General features: G+C 42.2%; 2 protein-coding genes across 2 annotated transcripts in view; one reads left to right on the forward strand and one right to left on the reverse strand.

The window, feature by feature from the left end:
* The window catches only part of LOC310925574 (low-density lipoprotein receptor-related protein 1-like), a 115,721-nt gene extending 99,553 nt beyond the window's left edge, over positions 1-16,168 (forward strand). Inside the window, exons 76-88 of the mRNA XM_083887553.1 lie at positions 5,967-6,073; positions 6,161-6,280; positions 6,372-6,548; positions 7,990-8,130; positions 8,215-8,388; positions 8,480-8,641; positions 11,357-11,540; positions 11,634-11,741; positions 11,817-11,887; positions 11,976-12,069; positions 12,194-12,232; positions 13,531-13,675; positions 14,378-16,168. Coding sequence (XP_083743679.1) covers positions 5,967-6,073; positions 6,161-6,280; positions 6,372-6,548; positions 7,990-8,130; positions 8,215-8,388; positions 8,480-8,641; positions 11,357-11,540; positions 11,634-11,741; positions 11,817-11,887; positions 11,976-12,069; positions 12,194-12,232; positions 13,531-13,675; positions 14,378-14,518 — 1,663 coding nt within the window. The 3' untranslated portion in view covers positions 14,519-16,168. The remainder of the gene's footprint in view (positions 1-5,966; positions 6,074-6,160; positions 6,281-6,371; positions 6,549-7,989; positions 8,131-8,214; positions 8,389-8,479; positions 8,642-11,356; positions 11,541-11,633; positions 11,742-11,816; positions 11,888-11,975; positions 12,070-12,193; positions 12,233-13,530; positions 13,676-14,377) is intronic.
* Positions 16,169-16,398: 230 nt separating this feature from the next.
* Positions 16,399-17,204, reverse strand: LOC310926200 (E3 ubiquitin-protein ligase DTX3L-like; the record flags this gene model as incomplete). Its single annotated transcript, XM_083888299.1, has 3 exons — positions 16,399-16,468; positions 16,582-16,799; positions 16,893-17,204. The coding sequence occupies 3 exons, from the start codon at positions 17,202-17,204 to the stop codon at positions 16,399-16,401; spliced, it is 600 nt and encodes a 199-aa protein (XP_083744425.1).
* Positions 17,205-18,729: the final 1,525 nt, after the last annotated feature.

Genomic DNA, 18,729 nt, shown 5'->3' on the forward strand with positions numbered 1-18,729 from the left:
CCACGCCTCCAACGCTCGCACTTTCTCCTGATCCACCTGGATGCCTTGAGCAGAGATTATGTGGCCGAGAAACTTTACTTCCTCCCTCAGGAGGTGACACTTGCTAGGCTTCAGTTTTAGGCCGTGCTGCCTCAATCTACGGAACACGAGTTCCAGCCTTTCACAATGGGTGTCGAAGTCATTGGAGAAAACTATGACATCGTCCAAATAAATGAGTAGCACCTCGAACGTCAGATCACCCAACACCACGCCCATAAGTCGTTGAAATGTGGCCGGGGCGTTGCATAGCCCAAATGGCATCCTCGACCACTCAAACAACCCAAATGGAGTGGTGACTGCTGTCTTAGCTCGATCTGCATCTTCCATGGCCACTTGGAAATAGCCAGAGGTTAAGTCCAGGGTCGAAAACAGCTGCGCTTTCCCTAAGGCATCGAGCGATTCGTCCACACGAGGCAGTGGGTAGGCATCTTTGCATGTCACTTGGTTTAGCTTTCTGTAGTCGCAACAAAACCTCACACTACCATCTTTCTTTAGCACGATCACGGCGGGTGAGGCCCAGGGGCTACAACTCTCATTTAGAACTCCTTGAGAGACTAGATCCTGGATGTGTTGCTTAAACTGTTGGAAGACCTGAGGCGGAACTCGGCGATGCCGCTGCTTAATGGGCGGGGCCTCTCCTGTCGGTATACTGTGAGTAACAGAAGTGGTGTATCCAAAATCTGAGTAATTTTTTGAAAACACATCCTGATGCTTAGCTAATAAATCTCTGAGCTTATGACACTGGAGGGGAGAGAGCCCTTCGAGGCTTACTTGAACAGGGACCGGTAGCTGCTCTGTTTCACCCACTTCAGACTGGGTCAGTTCCATTTCAACAGCCTTCACATGCAGCTCCCCATCCTTCTCTTCAAACTCTATGAGTTCCTTTGGCAGCACCTGCTGTGGCTTATACACTGCTGCAACTCGTGACCTTGGTTTCAGTCGCACCGGATTTTTACTGGAATTCAGCACTCGGATGGGGACACGACCACCAGTGGTTTTGGAAAGCACATTAGCAACTAGGAGGCTCTTTGGCAAGCTCACCCCCGAAGTGGCCTCTACTAACACCTGATAGCTTGTTTCCAAGGGTCCTCCACAGCGGCCTTCTAGGATACGTTCACTGAATGGAGGAATAGTGACTGTCTCTCTTCCAGCCACCTTCACATAGCCTATTCGGTCACTCTGTTCGAAAATCCTTGCCTCCTTTCTGATGTTTGCCAGCACCCTCTGAACTTTGGCCTCTGTTCCCCGGTACTTATCCATCTTCTTCACACTGTCCGTGGCCACAAATAGATCTTTCAGTTCACTTAGCACATTCATTCCCAGGATGCCGGGAAGTCCTTTCATTTCTTCCACGTCTGGGCTCTCATCTTTGAGGACAAAGATACATTTTCTGCCAACAGTCTTTCCCATGCACTCTACGTCCGCTTCCAGGCAGCCAAGGAGGGGAATTTCCAGGCCATTCGCGGCAGTGAGCTGGACCCAGTTGGCAGAGGACAGGGTGGCTACTCCAAAATTTTCTCGGAAGTGAGATTCCCGGATTGTGGTCACCTCTGACCCCGTGTCCAAAAGGCAGTCTGTCCTGACGCCGGCTATCTTCACTTCAACAACCAAGCAGTTTCCAAAGGCTCTCTCATTAAGGACCCCAGAAGAGTTACTTGGCTGCTTCGCCAGGTGACTTCTAATTACGGGGGCATCTGGACTAGGGTGCCCCGCCCGTACCGAGTTGTTTCCCCTAGTCTCGGATGGCTCATCACCCTGGAATGGAGGGCGTGCTATGCCTATAGCTCCCCTGTTCAGAGGACAGCGTCTGCTCGTGTGCCCAGGCTCATTACACGTGTAACAGACAAACTGTCCCTCTTCATTCCTCAACGGCGGACTTCTGGCTTTCCCGTCTTTCCCTTGTATCGTGCTACTGCCCCTGCGACCCATCATCTGGAATAGCTCATCTTGACGAATGGCTATCTTTTGTATTGCTTCATGCAGCACCTCCATTGTCAATGGTGAAGTAGGTTCATCAGTCGCCCTTGTAGCATTAACCGTGCCTTTGGTGCGTGAACTGCTTCGTGCAACATCAGAAGCCTGAATCTCTTCCTCCTCAGACCATGAGATGGCATCTTGCATTAGCTCAGCAAAGGTAAGACTCACCTTTTCCTTTAACCTTTTCTTGATTTCTCTCCTCAAAATGTCATTTCTAAGCCCAAGAGCAAGCTGTTCTTTCAGCATTCCATCTACATCTGGGACACGGTTGGCATCTCTGCGCTTAATCCGCATTAGCTTCTCTTGGATGTCATAGGCGTATGAACGTATGGTCTCTCCAGGCATCTGCTTGCGGTCGTAGAATTCTTTGAGCCGGGTGCCTAAAGGAGCTTTGTCGCCATAAGTCTTACGCAGAACTTCAAATATGCCCACTGCATCCTTACCTTTGTCGTCCGCCACATACTTGACTGTGAGTTTGGCTTCGGCTTTAAGATGCTGTTTGATGAACTCCGCTTGGTCTTCTACAGGGACTTTCATGATTTGAAGGGCAGACTTCATCAATGAGATCCATTCTTCAACATCCACCTCACCTTGATTACCACTGAAGTCAGAAATCTTGCGGTCTCTGGGAATATACATAGTAGCTGAAGGGGGCTTTTCTTTCTGCTGATCAATGACTGATTTAGCTAACGCCAGAGCTTCTCTTTGCTCACTTCTAGCCTGCACCAGTGCATGAGCTTGGTCGCGGAACTTCTCCTGCATCTCCTCGAATTGTTTCTTAAGCTGCTCTAATTCTGCCATGACTTCTTCTCAAAAGTACAGCATATATTGAAAAAAAAAGGAAAAGGTTGCTTATTCGATCCTGTTCGTGACGCCACTTGTGACGGACGGAGTTATTGCCGCCGCCTTGTAGGGGATAGTACAGTACTTGGCCTAGGGAGCTTTGAGTGGGCCAGGATCTAGGTCCCCCACACCCAATAGCTACAGCTCCAATGTCCGTGTATGCACGAGCAAGTGGTGCCCTGTTCAGCAGCCCAGACTAAATGCAGGCTTAATAGACTGGTTACAGTGGGCTTCAGGATATAAGGAGTGTCCAGTGGCTGCCTGAAGGGGATGTGGTGTATGAGATTTTATGTACTATACACTCACCCCTACTCTATCCAAGTCTAGCTGAATCAGGTGGAGCGCCCCTACCCCCAGGTAAGTAACCCAAAAGAGAATAGTTAAGGGAAATAATATTTATTATTCCTCCTAAAATACTGAATGATAAATGCAACACCTTCCAAAAACCTTTTGTTGTGCCTGCAAAACTATCTTTTGCAACAGGTAACAAGAAAACATCAATTCACCTTTGACATTGTGTTGACATGAACTAATAATCCCTTTTAACAGGTAGCAAGAATACATCAATTCACATTTGACATTGTGTTGACATGAATTAATAATACCTCAGATAAAGGGCTCACTGTTCTCAAACACTCATCATCTCTAAACAGACATCCACTTTAAATCACTTTAAATCACTTTGTTATAGAATTAGTCAGTTCACATTCCTTCAAACACCAAACCATGAAAACCAGTGTAAATTTCTGAGGAAACACAATCAACCCAAAACAGAATCTCAAACATTCACATTCACATTCAAAATGGGTCATGTGTAAGCAAAGTCAGTGTAAGTGACGTTAACTGTCAATATCGTGAGCAGGCGCGTTTCTGTTCTGTTCAGTTCAGGCACCGTGTATAAGGGACAGAATCAGTAACAGTCTTGTTTCTCTCCAAACAGTGCGAATGGTGTGTGTGTGTGTGTGTGTGTGTGTGTTTGTGTTTGTGTTTGTGTGTGTGTTTGTGTGTTTGTGTGTGTGTGTGTGTGTGTGTGTGTGTGTGTGTGTGTGTGTGTGTGTGTGTGTGTGTGTGTGTGTGTGTGTGTGTGTGTGTGTGTGTGTGTGTGTGTGAATTAAGTGTGTGTGTGAATTAAGTGTGTGAGCGCCGCTTTCAGTTCAGTTCTATCCAGGCTGCGCGGAGGGCGTGTGTGCGTGTTCTGTCAGTGTAACTGTTATGAGGTAATTACCCACAACCATGCGAGATCACAACGTGGATGTCGGACAAATGGCAGGGCAGGAACCTTCCCCAGGTAATCCTTTCGAAATCGATGCACTAGCCACCAGCAACGCAAACTCGAAATGGTATGAAGGTATATTTGGTGCAAAAGTCACAAGCACATGTAACTGCAGATTTCACATGCGCAAACAAAAGTCACAAATGTGTAACCGTAAAGTTGAAGTTGTACATGAAAGTCACAAATGTGTAACCGTAAAGTTGAAGTTGTAAAAAAAATGTTATACCTTGTTAACACAAATCCTTATTACAGGTACACAAATCCTTTTTACAGGTACACAAATCCGTATTACAGGTACACAAATCCTTGTTACAGGTACACAACTTTTTCTCCTCCCGCTAGGTGGTATAAGTGGTGCAAAAGGATTTGTAACTTGTGCACGCCGAGCGAATCGATCGATAAGAAAACAAGGCTTAGAGTGGGCGGGGCTTAGGAAGCTCTCTGCTGAGTTTTGAGTGACAGCTCGGAGTCGCAGATTCACGACATTAAAAGTGTCAAATATACGAGAAAAGGGGCGTGAGTCTATATATTTAATAAAATGGAAATGTACTTTTAATCTCATAAATCTGCGACTTTATTTTCTCGTATATTTGACACTTTTAATGTCGTGAATCTGCGACTCCGAGCTGTCACTCAAAACTCAGCAGAGAGCTTCCTAAGCCCCGCCCACTCTAAGCCTTGTTTTCTTATCGATCGATTCGCTCGGCGTGCACAAATTACAAATCCTTTTGCACCACTTATACCACCTAGCGGGAGGAGAAAAAGTTGTGTACCTGTAACAAGGATTTGTGTACCTGTAATACGGATTTGTGTACCTGTAATACGGATTTGTGTACCTGTAAAAAGGATTTGTGTACCTGTAATAAGGATTTGTGTTAACAAGGTATAAAAATTTTTTTACAACTTCAACTTTACAGTTACACATTTGTGACTTTCATGTACAACTTCAACTTTACGGTTACACATTTGTGACTTTAGTTTGCGCATGTGAAATCTGCAGTTACATGTGCTTGTGACTTTTGCACCAAATATACCTTCATAAAATAGCGGCTCTTCTCGTGGATGAACCAGGCAAAGAAGTTAGCTTCTCCAGCGTAACCCGCTTGTATGCCTCGGTCACTCGTCCTTCCAACACGCACGCTCGTCCAGCCGTCCTCTGTGTATCCTAGCATTTGCCGCCATGTCACATTACCCACTATCATAACAAACTTCACTTTTAGATTAACTGCAGCCTGACTTTGTCGCCTTCACTACAAAATAAAACGTAAACAATATCGACGTGATACTATTACTGACTTACAAATTGCTGAGAGTGACAAAGACAAAGCTGTAGTTGACTGCTATTTGGCTTCTAACTTTAGTTCAGTTCCGACTGTTCCTGCTCAATCAACCAGACTCGCGTTCTTCACGTCACTCTCTCTCTCCGCCCCGCTCGTTCATTCCACCTGCGCGTTCACGAGAGCCAATCTGTCTTAAAGGCACAGCAACAATATTTGTACCCGCTACATTATTCCGATTATTAACTTATCCGCATCGATTCGGAATAGTTCTTGAGAGAATCGGGATGCATCAAAGAATCGATTATTTTTCCCACCCCTAGAAAACACCCACACACACGCAGGGGGAACATGCAAACTGTGTACAGAAAAGCCCTTGTTCCAACCAGGTTGTTAACCACTACACTGCTGTGTGACCATAAAAGACATTAGTTTGTTTGAAACTAATGTCTTCACCCTTATACTACTTTAAGGGTGAAGATGCATAAGTAACAATAACAATGCAGATTTGTGATCGCTGCAATGATGAATAAAGCTCATCCATGTTCTGCTTTTAGGAAAATGTACTGGGCAGACTGGGGGAACCACCCCAAGATTGAAACAGCTGCTATGGATGGAACCATGAGAGAGACGCTGGTAGAGGAAAATATCCAGTGGCCAACTGGTAAAACACACTTGCACACAAACATCTTCTCCTTTCCTTATAATCTATGTCATACTGCATATAAAGAGTTGTTTGTTTGTTGCATAGGTCTGGCAGTGGACTACTTCAATGAGCGCTTATACTGGGCCGATGCTAAACTCTCCTTGATCTGCAGTGTGAGGCTGAATGGCAGTGATGCAGTCGTGGCAGCAAACAGCCTGAAGAACAGTTGAGTGTTCACGCTCATCGTTAACCGGGACTCACACACACGTTTGAGAGAGGAAAACCTCCATCATGTGTCTGATCTGCTTCCACACAGAAGTCCATCATCCCTTCAGCATCGACGTGTTTGAGGACTACGTCTACGGCGTCACCTACATGAACAACTACGTCTTCAGAGTGAACAAATTTGGCAAAGGCCCCATTGAGAACCTGACAACTGGAATGAACCACGCCACAGATATAGTTCTGTACCACCGCTACAAGCAACCTGAGAGTAAGTAATGAAGGCAATATTGAAAAAAGGTTGAATTCTGAGATCAAAGTCAGAATTCTAACTTTTGTCTCAGAATTTCTACTTTTTTTCTGACTTTTTTCTGGCTTTAATCTCAGAATTCATGCTGTTTTATTTATTTTTTACACGTGGCTCTAATACTCTTCCGTAATTATTATTATACCTAGCACCATATATAGAAAACAGTAAATTCATGGTGCATATACATTAAAAAGTCTCCACAGTCTGGATGTAAACCTGATCTAACTAAACTTGACTAAACTCTCTAAAGCTGTTTAAATACTGCACATGAAACAATAAAAACAGCTGAAGTAAAGTGCTGTACATCAAGGGTAAATCAAAGATTGAAACCTTCATCGTTCCATCCACGTGGAGGATCATCAACACCTCATACTGGGTTGAAAGCCAAAGAGTAAAAGTGGGTTTTAAGATATGTTTTAAAAATGGACAGTGAAGAGCTCTGTCAAACAAGCAACAATTTAGGCATAGCAGCTTCCTTTTGGATTTTTCTGGGAGCAGCTGATCAGCTGATCTAAGAGACAGGGCAGAGAGGTAGAAGACCATTTAAGAATTTAAAAACAAACAAAGAATTTTAAAATTAACTCTTAAAATGCGGGCAGCCAGTGGAGTGAGGCCAAAAGGGGTGTTATGTGTTAATTTATTATGTGCTCCAGCAGGATTTTGAACAAGCTGGAGGCATGAGAGGGAAAACTGGCAGCATTGCAGTAATCCAGCTGAGATGTACTTAAGGCATGGATTTATCTCTTAAAGTGCTGCATTAAAAGGATAAGTTTTAGCTTTGCTGACACTTCATCAGTTTAAGAAGGTAGAAGTTAGTTTTTTGTATAGGAAAACCACTAATGGGCACTAAATTAACAAATTATTAACAAGAGTAATTCTCACTACACCTGATTTGATGTGATTTTTGTGTCCAACATTAATGGTTTTATAAGATGACAAACGTGATCATTCCATTATTACATTGCATCCCATCAAGAGGAAGGGAAAAAAGACAACTCATAGTTTTTTTTGTTTTCATAGTTTTCATTGTCACCCAACCAAAGGAAAGCAGCACAAAGAGAGAGTACATTTTACCAAACAGAAGATTCTTTGTATCCTCATGAATAGGGCAGTAAAACAGAGAAGCAAATCTTACTCTCGACCTCATCAAATTCAAACACATCAGACACAAGCTGTGTTTTTTTCTGGGGTGGCATTACATCTACCAGTCTCCAGGGCTAATGAGAATGTCCCTGTACGTAACTGTGCACATAAAGTCTTTAATTTAAACAATCAGTCACAGAAGGTTCTACCAGATAACTATTCTTTATGAGGCAATAAGATCCTAACTGTGGTTTGTGCCATATATCAACAAGCAGGAAGTCATTTAATCTGTTTATCTCTTTTCTTCTTTTTTTTTAAGTCACAAATCCCTGCGACAGGAAGAAATGTGAATGGCTGTGTCTGCTGAGCCCCAGTGGACCAGTGTGCACGTGTCCCAATGGACGCACGCTGGACAACGGCACATGTGTGGAGCTGCCAACTCCCACGCTGTCTCCTATCTGTGAGTGACTGAACACATTCCCATGTACAGAACTCCGGCACAGACGCTAGCATCATGACTTAACCAAAAAAACCTCTTGTGCAGCTCCTCCCAGTGGCCCCTGCTTGGTTCAGTGTATGAACGGCGGCAGCTGTTTCCTGAACGCCCACAAGCAACCCAAGTGTCGCTGTCAGCCGAATTATGGGGGAGATCGATGTGAGATTGACCAGTGCAGAGACTACTGCAAGAATGGAGGCACATGTACACCGTCCCCTACAGGTGCCGTTTTCTTCACCAGAACGGTGGATGATAACGTTGTCAAATATGGCAGTGAAAGACTAAAACGTTGTTTTTTTCTGACCTTCCACAGGCTCTCCTACCTGTCGATGCCTGACAGGCTTCACAGGGCCGAGCTGTAACCTGCACACGTGTAAGAATTATTGTAAGAATGCAGGCAACTGCACAGTCAGTGCTGGAAATCAGCCAACCTGCCGATGTCCTGCTGACTTCTTGGGCGACCAATGCCAGTACAGTGAGTGTAATTTTCTCTCTTTTTTTAAATACAGCCACAGAGAAGCGGTAAGATGTCTCTTTCTGTTGTCACCTTCAATCTTTAAAGTATCTGTCAAATGTCCCATTTATGTGGTCATCTTGAGGCGAAACATCATAGCAACAGTTATGGAAGAAATTGAGCATGTTCTCGCAGATGCTCTGAAATGCATCAACAATGCTGAGAAGAAATACCAGGTCCTGATTACAGCCTCGCTGCTGTACCACGTGACTGATTCAAGAAGTGGTTCGGATTTTGCCGCAAGTTTTGACAAATAATAGTGTATATATATACACACAATACTGCCATCACTACGATATAGATTTTTGCATACTTCTTTATTTTGCTGACAGTTTTATTCACAGGCTTCCTGCAAAATGCCACACACTTCAAATTCATGCCAACTGATATTTTTGCGTCCAGTAGATGTCCTACTAGAGCAATGAAGCTTCAAGAAGCTTTGCATTGGAGTGAACAAATTGGATGAAAGGCTTCAATGCTTCATGATGCTTCATATCAAAGGTCATCACAGGTCCAACATGTCACATATTTTAAAATAAAATACCCAACTAAAAAGTGGAAAGAGCTAAATTACAGAAGCTAGAGCAAGACATCAAGGAACTTGAAAAGCAACATATCCAGCACCCTGATAGGGAAATATGGAACAAATTAATTAAGTTAAAATATGAGCTGAATAATAATCTACAGAAAAAAGTTGAATATGCTCTGTTCTGTACTTTGAACAGGGTGAGAGAGCAGGTGAGGTATTAGCACATAGGGTAAAACTAATGCAAACCTCCTTAATTCCACCCATACTTGATCACAATAACAAGCTGATAACAGATTTAAAAAAGTGATTCCTTTCCTACATTTTAATCAAAAATCATATACTTCTCAAGCAAACATTGATGAACGAAAAGGGAACAGAAAATTTATTAGGAGAAATTACATTAGCAGAAGTTAAACAGGCAATTCACGGCCTCCGGTTAGGCAAATCTCCTGGCAATGATGGATTTCCATCTGCTTTTTATAAGAAATTTGTTGAAGATCTTAGCCCAAGATTGTTAGTTGTCTACCAGGATGCATTGCAGAAGGGTAAACACCCAGCTAGTATGATATCTGCTGTTATCACGTTACTCCATAAAAAAGGGAAAGACCCACAATGTTGTGGAAATTATCGTCTGATCTCTTTAATTAATGTTGATGAAAAAATAATCTCCAAGGTTCTTGCTGCCAGGCTAGAAACGGTGCTTCCCAACCTGGTACATGCTGATCAGGTTGTGTTTGTTAAACACAGGTGCTCAGCTGACAAACTCCGCAGGAATGATATAATTCCCTTTGCCTTCTCCCTGGATGCGGAGAAGGCTTTCATTAAAGTTGAATTTGCTTTACTCTTTCATACGCTGGAGAAATTCAGGTTCGGCCCATCCTTCATGCAGTGGTTACAGTTAGTATACTGTATACAGAGCCGATGGCTGCAGTGCTTCCTAATGGTGTGATGTCACCTTCTTAGTCGTAAATAACGTTTATGTGGTAGAACGAGAGGTCAAATGTTAAACATACGTAAATGTAAGGCACAGGTTGTTTTTGTGTTTTGTTTGTTGATTATTTTAAATTTGGAAATGGACAGTGGAGGGTGTATTTATGTCTTGTATTTTGTGACATATGAAAAAATAAAATTAAAATAATAAAATACCCAAACTAATAAATGTATCAATAAAAAGTACAAAGTGCAGCAGCCCCTTGTAATAACTCTAATGACTAAATGGTGAACAAATACAAAAAGGCAAACTCAAGTGTGGCTGTGTTCATGTGTGATTTTAAGTGTATAACATGTACAAACTGAAATGGGCTGCTATTTGTTTCGACTTTTCAAAAATTGGTTCCCACCTTTCAGACTGCTCCTCCAATCACCATGCTTCAGCCATGGTCCGCACCCACCCACTGCTCCATTGAGACATGGAGATTCCCTGGAAGTGATGATTTTGGTGCATTTATCATGTTGATCAAATGAAGCTGAACTTCTGCTGGTTTTAATGCACTGTGCTGCTACGGGAATGTATGACAGGGAATTTGCGTCAGATGATCTGTGAGAAACGGCTGATAGTCGTACAGGTGATCACGCTTTAACATACATTGACAAGATTACAAATAATGATTTCTATTCAAAATAATAATTTTGCTCTTCAAACTTTGCTTTGGTCAAAGAACCAGCAAAACTGTTTTCAGCTGTGCTAACATCATTGCACAAGGGTTTTCAAGGGTTTTCTAATCATCAATAGCCTTCTAACGTGATTAGCAAACACAATGTACCATTAGAACACTGGAAATGGGCCTCTATCCACCTATGTACATATTCCAGTAAAAACCAGACGTTTGCAGCTAGAATAGTCGATTACCACATTAACAATGTATAGAGTGGATTTCGGATTCATTTAATGTTATATTCATTGAAAAAAAGTGCTTTTTCTTCAAAAATAAGGTCATTTCTAAGTGACCCAAAACTTTTGAACAGTAGTGTACTTTTAATAATTAAATGTAAATACAACAGTACATTTGACCATTTATTTTCTGACATTAAGAGGAAGTAAAGCTGCTTCCCTTGCCAACTCTATCTTGAACTTTATGGAATCTCGTCATTGTAACGTGACTGGCAAGAATTGCACTTAACGTGTTTGTGTATTTGTGTGTGAGCAGGAAGATGTGAAGGCCACTGCCTGAACAAAGGTACATGTCTACAGAGCGAGAATGGCTCCAAGCTTTGCCGCTGCCTGCCACAGTACCTGGGCAGCACGTGTGAAATCGACAAGTGTCACTACTGTCGTGACGGCGAGTGCATCCCCAGCAGCAGCTTCTCTTCAACAGGTGACTTCAGCTGCCGGTAAGAAAACTTCATTTACACTGTGAGACACAAGAAAAACAGTTGCAAAGTTGTCTCATCTTTGTGTGACTGTTGTGTTTCTGTCTTCAACAGCTGCAAAAGTGGCCGAGTCCAACCCAGCTGTTACACATGTGATACAAACGAGTATTGTGCAAATGGCCAGTGCTCCATAAACCCAGTCACTCGCCTTCCTGAGTGCAGGTGAGGAGCTGCAATCACTTTTAATCCAGTCTGAATATTTACCAGCTCACACACACATGTATTTTGTTTCTTCAGATGTTCACCAGGGTGGTCAGGGCATCGCTGCCAATCTGTGGCTGAAAACAGTCCCTCGGAAACAAGTGGACGTAAGTGTACGGCTGCTGTCACATCGGTGATTCTGTTTCTAAACGTGGATGTGATTGAGGACAACTGCTCCATGTAATGTGTGTGTAGGAGCAGCCTCCATAGTCATCCCTGTGCTGTTACTGCTCCTGCTGGTTCTGCTGGCTGGAGGAGCCTTGTTCTGGTACAGGAAAAGGATGAGAGGGTGAGTAACAGACACATCACTCCTTTTTTTTGTCTCTGCATTCCGCTCTTTTTCTTCCTTATGTCCTTTCTTCACTCTGCACTTTTCTCCTCCGCTCTGTAATAGCATCTCTTCTGCTCCTCAGGTCTAGCCGGCACAGCAAAACCGGCTCCAGACACTTGCGGTAACGGTTGTCAGGATTACCCCCATTTTTCCTCTCCATACTTCCATTCAGTTCTGCATCCCGATGCTCTCTCTCTCTCTCTCTCTCTCTCTCTCTCTCTCTCTCTCTGTCTCTCTCTCTCTCTTTGCGTCACTCATGAGTCGTGGTTGCTGTGCAGTGTTTGGTCCTGTGGTGAATGTCGCGCCATTCTTTCTGATGTCCATGAAAGCTGTAGCTCGTCACTCTCCAACAGTGTTTCCCCTCTGAATCAGCATTTTCTGAGCAGCTCTGGGGCAGATCTATCGAAAAAAGTCACATTGAATAGATCTGTCAGCGCTGTAGGTCTCTCATAGTGTTGTCCATCATATTGTGCTGCGTTGTACCAGTGTACTGTGCTGTTGTTTGTATAGTGGTAGTGTGTCTCTGACCGCTGAGACATAGACAGTGCAACAGCATTCTTCCATCTTTTCGGACTGGAAAATGCAGCGCGAAACGTCCAGCATTTCTTCAGAGGTAGAAACCATAGTAGATAGGAATCCATATTTCAGTGTGTTTATTGTAGCTTCACTGTGGTTCTAAAAGAATACTGTGTACATTAAATGTCCTGTGACCAGGTTCACTGTCCTGGGCTACATGAATGCTCGGTTTGTGTACATGTAGGTGCCTGTGCTGTGGCTTATGCTGCGTTCCAGAGCCCATCCAAACCAGTTGGACGTGGGACTTATCCTACCTCCAACTACAAAAAGTGCACTGGAATGCCTGTCGAAGTGGGACCTCCTACTCGCGAAGTCGGGGCTGATCGACCTACCCCGACGGAGAATAAGCGGCGCCCATGGAGTCACACAAATAGGCTATAAACTTTACTTTTCTGTGTATAGACTTATTTTAGACACAGCAATTTTATCACAAATTGTTTTTCACGTTATGGCGTAAAATTATGTCATTGTTATCTATCTGTTAGCATGAAGATATGTAGGGCTACGGTAAAAGTATACTCATGATGTTACATATCAATATGTAACGCTTTTACATATACGGCTCGCTTGTGCATGTAAGTAGACTGAATTGACTGAACTTCAATTGCTGGAACGCTTTGAAGTAGGAGCTAGTACAATTCAGGTAGAATATGTCCCACATCCCATTTGTTTGGATGGGCTCTGGAACGCAGCATTAGTTTCCTCAGCCTGGATGATGGTGAGAGTCATGCCATGCCTCTGCCCTCCCTCTGTAATGTGTATGTGTCCCTGCTTGCCCTGTGTAGGCTGCTATACTTTTGAATACGAATGAAGGTGTGATGTTGCTCTTAATGTTTTGTGTAGGGCCAAGGGCTTCCAGCACCAAAGGATGACAAACGGGGCCATGAACGTTGAGATTGGAAACCCCGCCTACAAGATCTATGAGGGCGAGCCCGATGACGACGCTGGGGAGCTGCTGGATGCAGATTTCACGCTGGACCCAGACAAGGTAGAGGAAACAGCTGTACGACAGAATAAGGACTAAATACACAGAATCAGACAGCAAAAGGATTGTTTTAAGAGTGTTTGTACAGTATCATCATGAAGAATGAAACATTTTCAGCACTCACTAGCGATATCTTAAGATAATGGTTGGTTCTATTTCTTGCCATTGCACAGCCTTTTCAGGCTGGAAACTTACATTTGTAAACTGCTCGCTACTCACACCAAAGTCCATAGAGAAAATCAGTGATTTTACATCACAGCACACAGGAGCTGTTCATCAACTGCTACTGCCATCAGTAAGTTCAAATGTCCTTTTGTTGCGACTCGGGTAAATCTGAATGAAGGATTTCAAACAATGGAGTTTGGTGTGGGACAGTGAGAGCTTCAGTTTCAACTCGCTTACTGTATATCTTTAAGATATTGTAGATTAAAGCAGGTGTAGATTTTATTTGGTGAACCAATTTGTTAAGTGGTTGAAATCTGTTTTTTCCCTGCTGCTGGACGCAGCTGCTTTCGGTGGATTGTCAACATAGCATCAAGAATATAACATAAATAATCCCTTTGAAGGGGACAAGTGAAAGTACAAAACGGCATTAAAACACGCTGAACTCAGGCCACACAAGCTTTGTTGAACTACTACTATATACTGTATACTGTATGCCACATGTTATAACTAATGGAGTATTTTTGATTGATTGATTTCCAGCCCACTAACTTCACAAACCCAGTATATGCCACTCTGTACATGGGAGGTCACAACAGTCGCAACTCTCTGGCCAGCACAGACGAGAAAAAGGAGTTGCTATCTCGTGGGGATGAGGAGCCTCTTGTGGACCCACTAGCTTAGCCTGTCCATCAGCCTGGATCATGCTATTCCAAACACACACCCCTCTTCTTGCCTTTTAAAGCAACAAAAAAATTGATTAAAAAAAAAAAAAAAAGGTGTGAACACTGTATAAAATGTACAAAAATGAAGGACTACTTTTGTATGTGATTGCAGTATTATATTTTGTTCTTATGAGATTCCTCTGGTCAAAAATGAATAACATTTTCTATGAGAGATTTTTAATTTCCACGTTGTCCCTTACCCTTTACCTAAATAGCCACTACCTCTGTGCAAAATGAAATGGAACCACGACAATTAGAAAGAAAAGATGCTATCATTGAAGCAATTTTAACTTTTTATTTTTGTATGAATTGTATAGAAAAGAGAAAAAAAAACCTTGTTCCATTTCACCAGTGCCAACTGTTTGTTGTATGTGTTGACTTTGAGCGGGGAAAGGCAAAAACTCAAAGTTTTCTTTTAAAAAAAGAAAGGAGAAGCGGTACATAATGTTGTCTTGGCGAGGTGGTGAGGGATTTGTGATTGCACCATTTTGTGTATAGCACATGTAAAATGTCAGCACCAGGTGGTAACTACGGTATTTCCACCTTTTTTTTTTTTTTTTTTGCTCAGAGAACAATGTCCATGAAATGATTGTGTTGTCTTCCTTGCCCAGAATATCACGTTTTAAAGGTATAGTGTAGGCTTTGCAGCGTAAAATGTAAGGCAGGTGTTTTTCTTACATTCTATATGTCGCTGAAGCGAGAGGACGATGTGTGATTGTTGAGTTGGTGATGGGTAAAAAACATTCCAGATGAAGTGGTGGGTGTCGATCAAATGTAAAGAGGTGATTGCAATGACAAGTGGAGAAGCTCATGTCTGCCACATTAAGCTGTGTGTTACATGGTTCTTCCTGCAGAATGAAAAGGAGGCTGTAGTTATGGTAAATTGGGTGGAAAACCTTGATTTTTTTTAAAAATGTATGGTCTTTTGCTTGTTTATTTCTCTAGTCTGTTACTTTGTAAAACCCAGTGTGTCCGACTTCGTGAGTAGATTTATCTTGTTACCTTAAAAGGATCAAAGGTTGTATGTTGGCAGTTTTGTAACTGACTTGACTTGGTCTTTTAATTGAGTTGTGTTCATTTGGTCCTCAGCATTTATCTGTTTTTGTATCGAGCTCTTTCTGATCTCCCGTGTGCTGCCCTGCTGCTGCTAATGCTACCACTCTGGTCGCTCTGACACATCCTTACACTCAGCCTCTGCCCCAAAAATGCTGCTTCTGTCAGAAATGTGTCAGCCATATCTTAATGCATGTGAGAAGTAACACCGATTATTTTTAATGTAACGACATTTTCGTTAATTAACTTTTTTCTTTCGCTTACCTGTCACCAAGTGTTATGTTACGCTGTTGTATATGTTTTGTCTTAAATTGAGAGAAAAGTACAATAATTTTACCTAAAGGAACATACTTGCATTGCAAAATCATACATGCATTTTCAGAATTTTTTTTTTTTTTTTTTTAGTTAGTCTTTTTTTAATTAAAAAAAAATTAAACATAGCTTTTATAGTACACGATGCATGGAGGCTCAGACTTTCTTCTGGAAAGAGAATAATGTTTAATTTTTGCTGGAGTACTTTACAAACAAAATAACAGATATTGTTATTAATAAAATTTTAAAAAATTGTACAGAAAAAAAGCATGTTTTGTTTACAGCGTGTTGTATTTCTTCTTCACGTTAATGTCCAATGACACAGTAGTGAGTCAGATCATGAACTCTCCTTGTGTCTTCATCGTTTTATTTATATAGTACTTTTAACAAATGAGAAAACAACAGCAGGATCAGGGAGAGGGTCCTGGATGAGGATTGTTATCCCTGGTTTGATCAGACATTCTGTATCAAGGTTCACATGATGCCTTTAGCCTTCAGCTCCTCTCTCACTCTGCTCAGGTAATCAGGGTCAGGATACCCAAAACTGTGAAAAGACAGTATTTACAAGGGTTTATAATATAATATATAAATATTTCTGCAGACCTGACACTGAAAAAAGAATATATACTCATCAAGAAAAAGATTTAGCTACTGTACCGTTCTGGTCCTCCTCCAGTGGATGTTTTGTGGTGAATGTCGTTCCAGGTCACCTGGTTCTCCCTTCCAGTTGTTCTGGACGTCCCAACTGTGAAAATTAGCTTCTGGTCAAATGCTTTCTTTAACAGCTTCAGCACTTTGTTACCCTCTTTGTTGTCTGGCAGATAAGCATTTCTCTTACTACCAGTGAACTGACTTCCAGGCTTGGGATGTTGTTCCTGCAAAGAGAGAATAAAAAGACATGATGAAACATCAATGCTATAAAATTACCAGGCAAGTGTACAAAACCAACAAATATCGAACACATGTACCGTCTGTGTCCCACTTGGAATATTGTACTCGATGACTATAGTGCCACAGTCTGGGAAACCAGGGAGGGAAGTGGAATATAGAGCCCATGACATTGTTCCATCTGGCTGGTTTCCCTCGATCATACCAAAGACATCTTTGCACACAGGACACACCGGTCCAGTGGTAGCCTTTGCTCGTTCCATGCATTGCTCACAAAATTCATGTTTGCACTCGAGCTGTTTCTTATTCTTGAATATATCCAAACATATAGGGCAGTTTGTGTCTCCACTAGAGGCCTCCTCCGTCTGGTAATTACTGATGTTGGACCCCATCATATAGAGTGTTGGTTGAAGGTTGACCTTGAGGGTGATGTTATGATGAAGACGAAGAAGGACTCTAGTTATGTGGCTTTGCAATCAAATGTTTCCTGCAGATGTATTGGAGAAAGCTTCGACATTCACTTTTCCTCACGCGCTAATTGATTCTATGAAGTCCACATCAAACGTATCCTTTAATCTTTCTCTTCAAAGTAGGTCTTCATAGTGACTCTCATCAAAGGTTAGTCCTTCAATGAGAGAACCTTTGATGGCCATGCCAATGGCCATTGATGTGTTGTATTTAAGGACTAGATGACATCTTGGCTTTGGCTTGGCCCACATACCATTATTTCTTCAGAGGACAGAGACTACGAAGAAGCTTGTTCTGGCTTACTTGGATCATCCAAGTTGGATGACTCCGAGCATTTTGCTCAAGTCTTCTTTGAGAGGAATCACAAAACCATTGGATTCGGATAAGGATTTCTGGGCCAGATTTGTGAACTCAACCAGAGCCTTTAAAAGAAATATGAAAACTATTATTGTAAGTTAATACAAACTTTTATTTATTGGTGCTGAGAACTACTTTTAAATTCACTCACATCATACTACACCTGAAGCAGGTGCATATATCAAAGCATCAAAGCTCCGAGGAAGTTTCCAAAAAATAAAGAAATTGTGAAGCATTTTAAAACTTTAAAATGTGGATAATGTACTACATACAAGAGTGTTTGGCATATCAAGTTGTTTTGTTTAGTGTTGTACATAGTTTTTCCACTAGGTGGCGGTTTAGTGTTGTACATAGTTTTTCCACTAGGTGGCAGTGTTCTACAGGGCAAATTACACTTAAAAGGAACCATTATTCTAATACCGAAGACGTTTCCTGTGCTGTGCCTTTGTAAAAGTGTCCTTACATAACAAATGTTGTCAATCAGTCTGACATAATAACAGAAGGGATTATCACATATAAATCATATTTTGAATACAGGTTTATCCCAAGGTATAAGTGAAATAAGCGGCTGCTTGGGGCCCCGTGTTTATCAGGGCCCCTGATAAGTCATTAAACAGGCATTGTTTAATTTGAGTTCAGTATCACCACACTTTGTGGTTCACTTTGAATACAAAAGTGCAAATGAATACTAAATTACATTAAGAATAATGAATGGATTTCACTGGGCCGGACCTGCCATCCTTCCACTATCTACCACTTAACCTCAACTTGAAATTTGCAGGGGAGCAGGAGCCAATTCCAGTTGACAAGATAAAAAGCAGGTGTCCACGCTGGACAAGTCGGAGGATTTAAAGGTTCAGTGTTTAAAAATGACTGACATCAACTGGTGAGGCTGCAGATTAACAAAGGGAGGACTCCTCAGCTCACCCCTAACTTTTCGACATTGGGTCACAGAACCACACAGGCCTTTGCATGCAAGATTCCTCCTCAGAAAGTAAAACACACGCCCCAGTTAGTTTGTCCATTTAAGCTACTTGTTACATGCTGTGTAGGTTTCTTGTTTGTCTTTTTATTTGCTCCTTAGGTGTCACC

This window comes from Microchirus variegatus (assembly GCF_963457635.1).
Source record: "Microchirus variegatus genome assembly, chromosome: 4".
NCBI lineage: Eukaryota > Metazoa > Chordata > Actinopteri > Pleuronectiformes > Soleidae > Microchirus > Microchirus variegatus.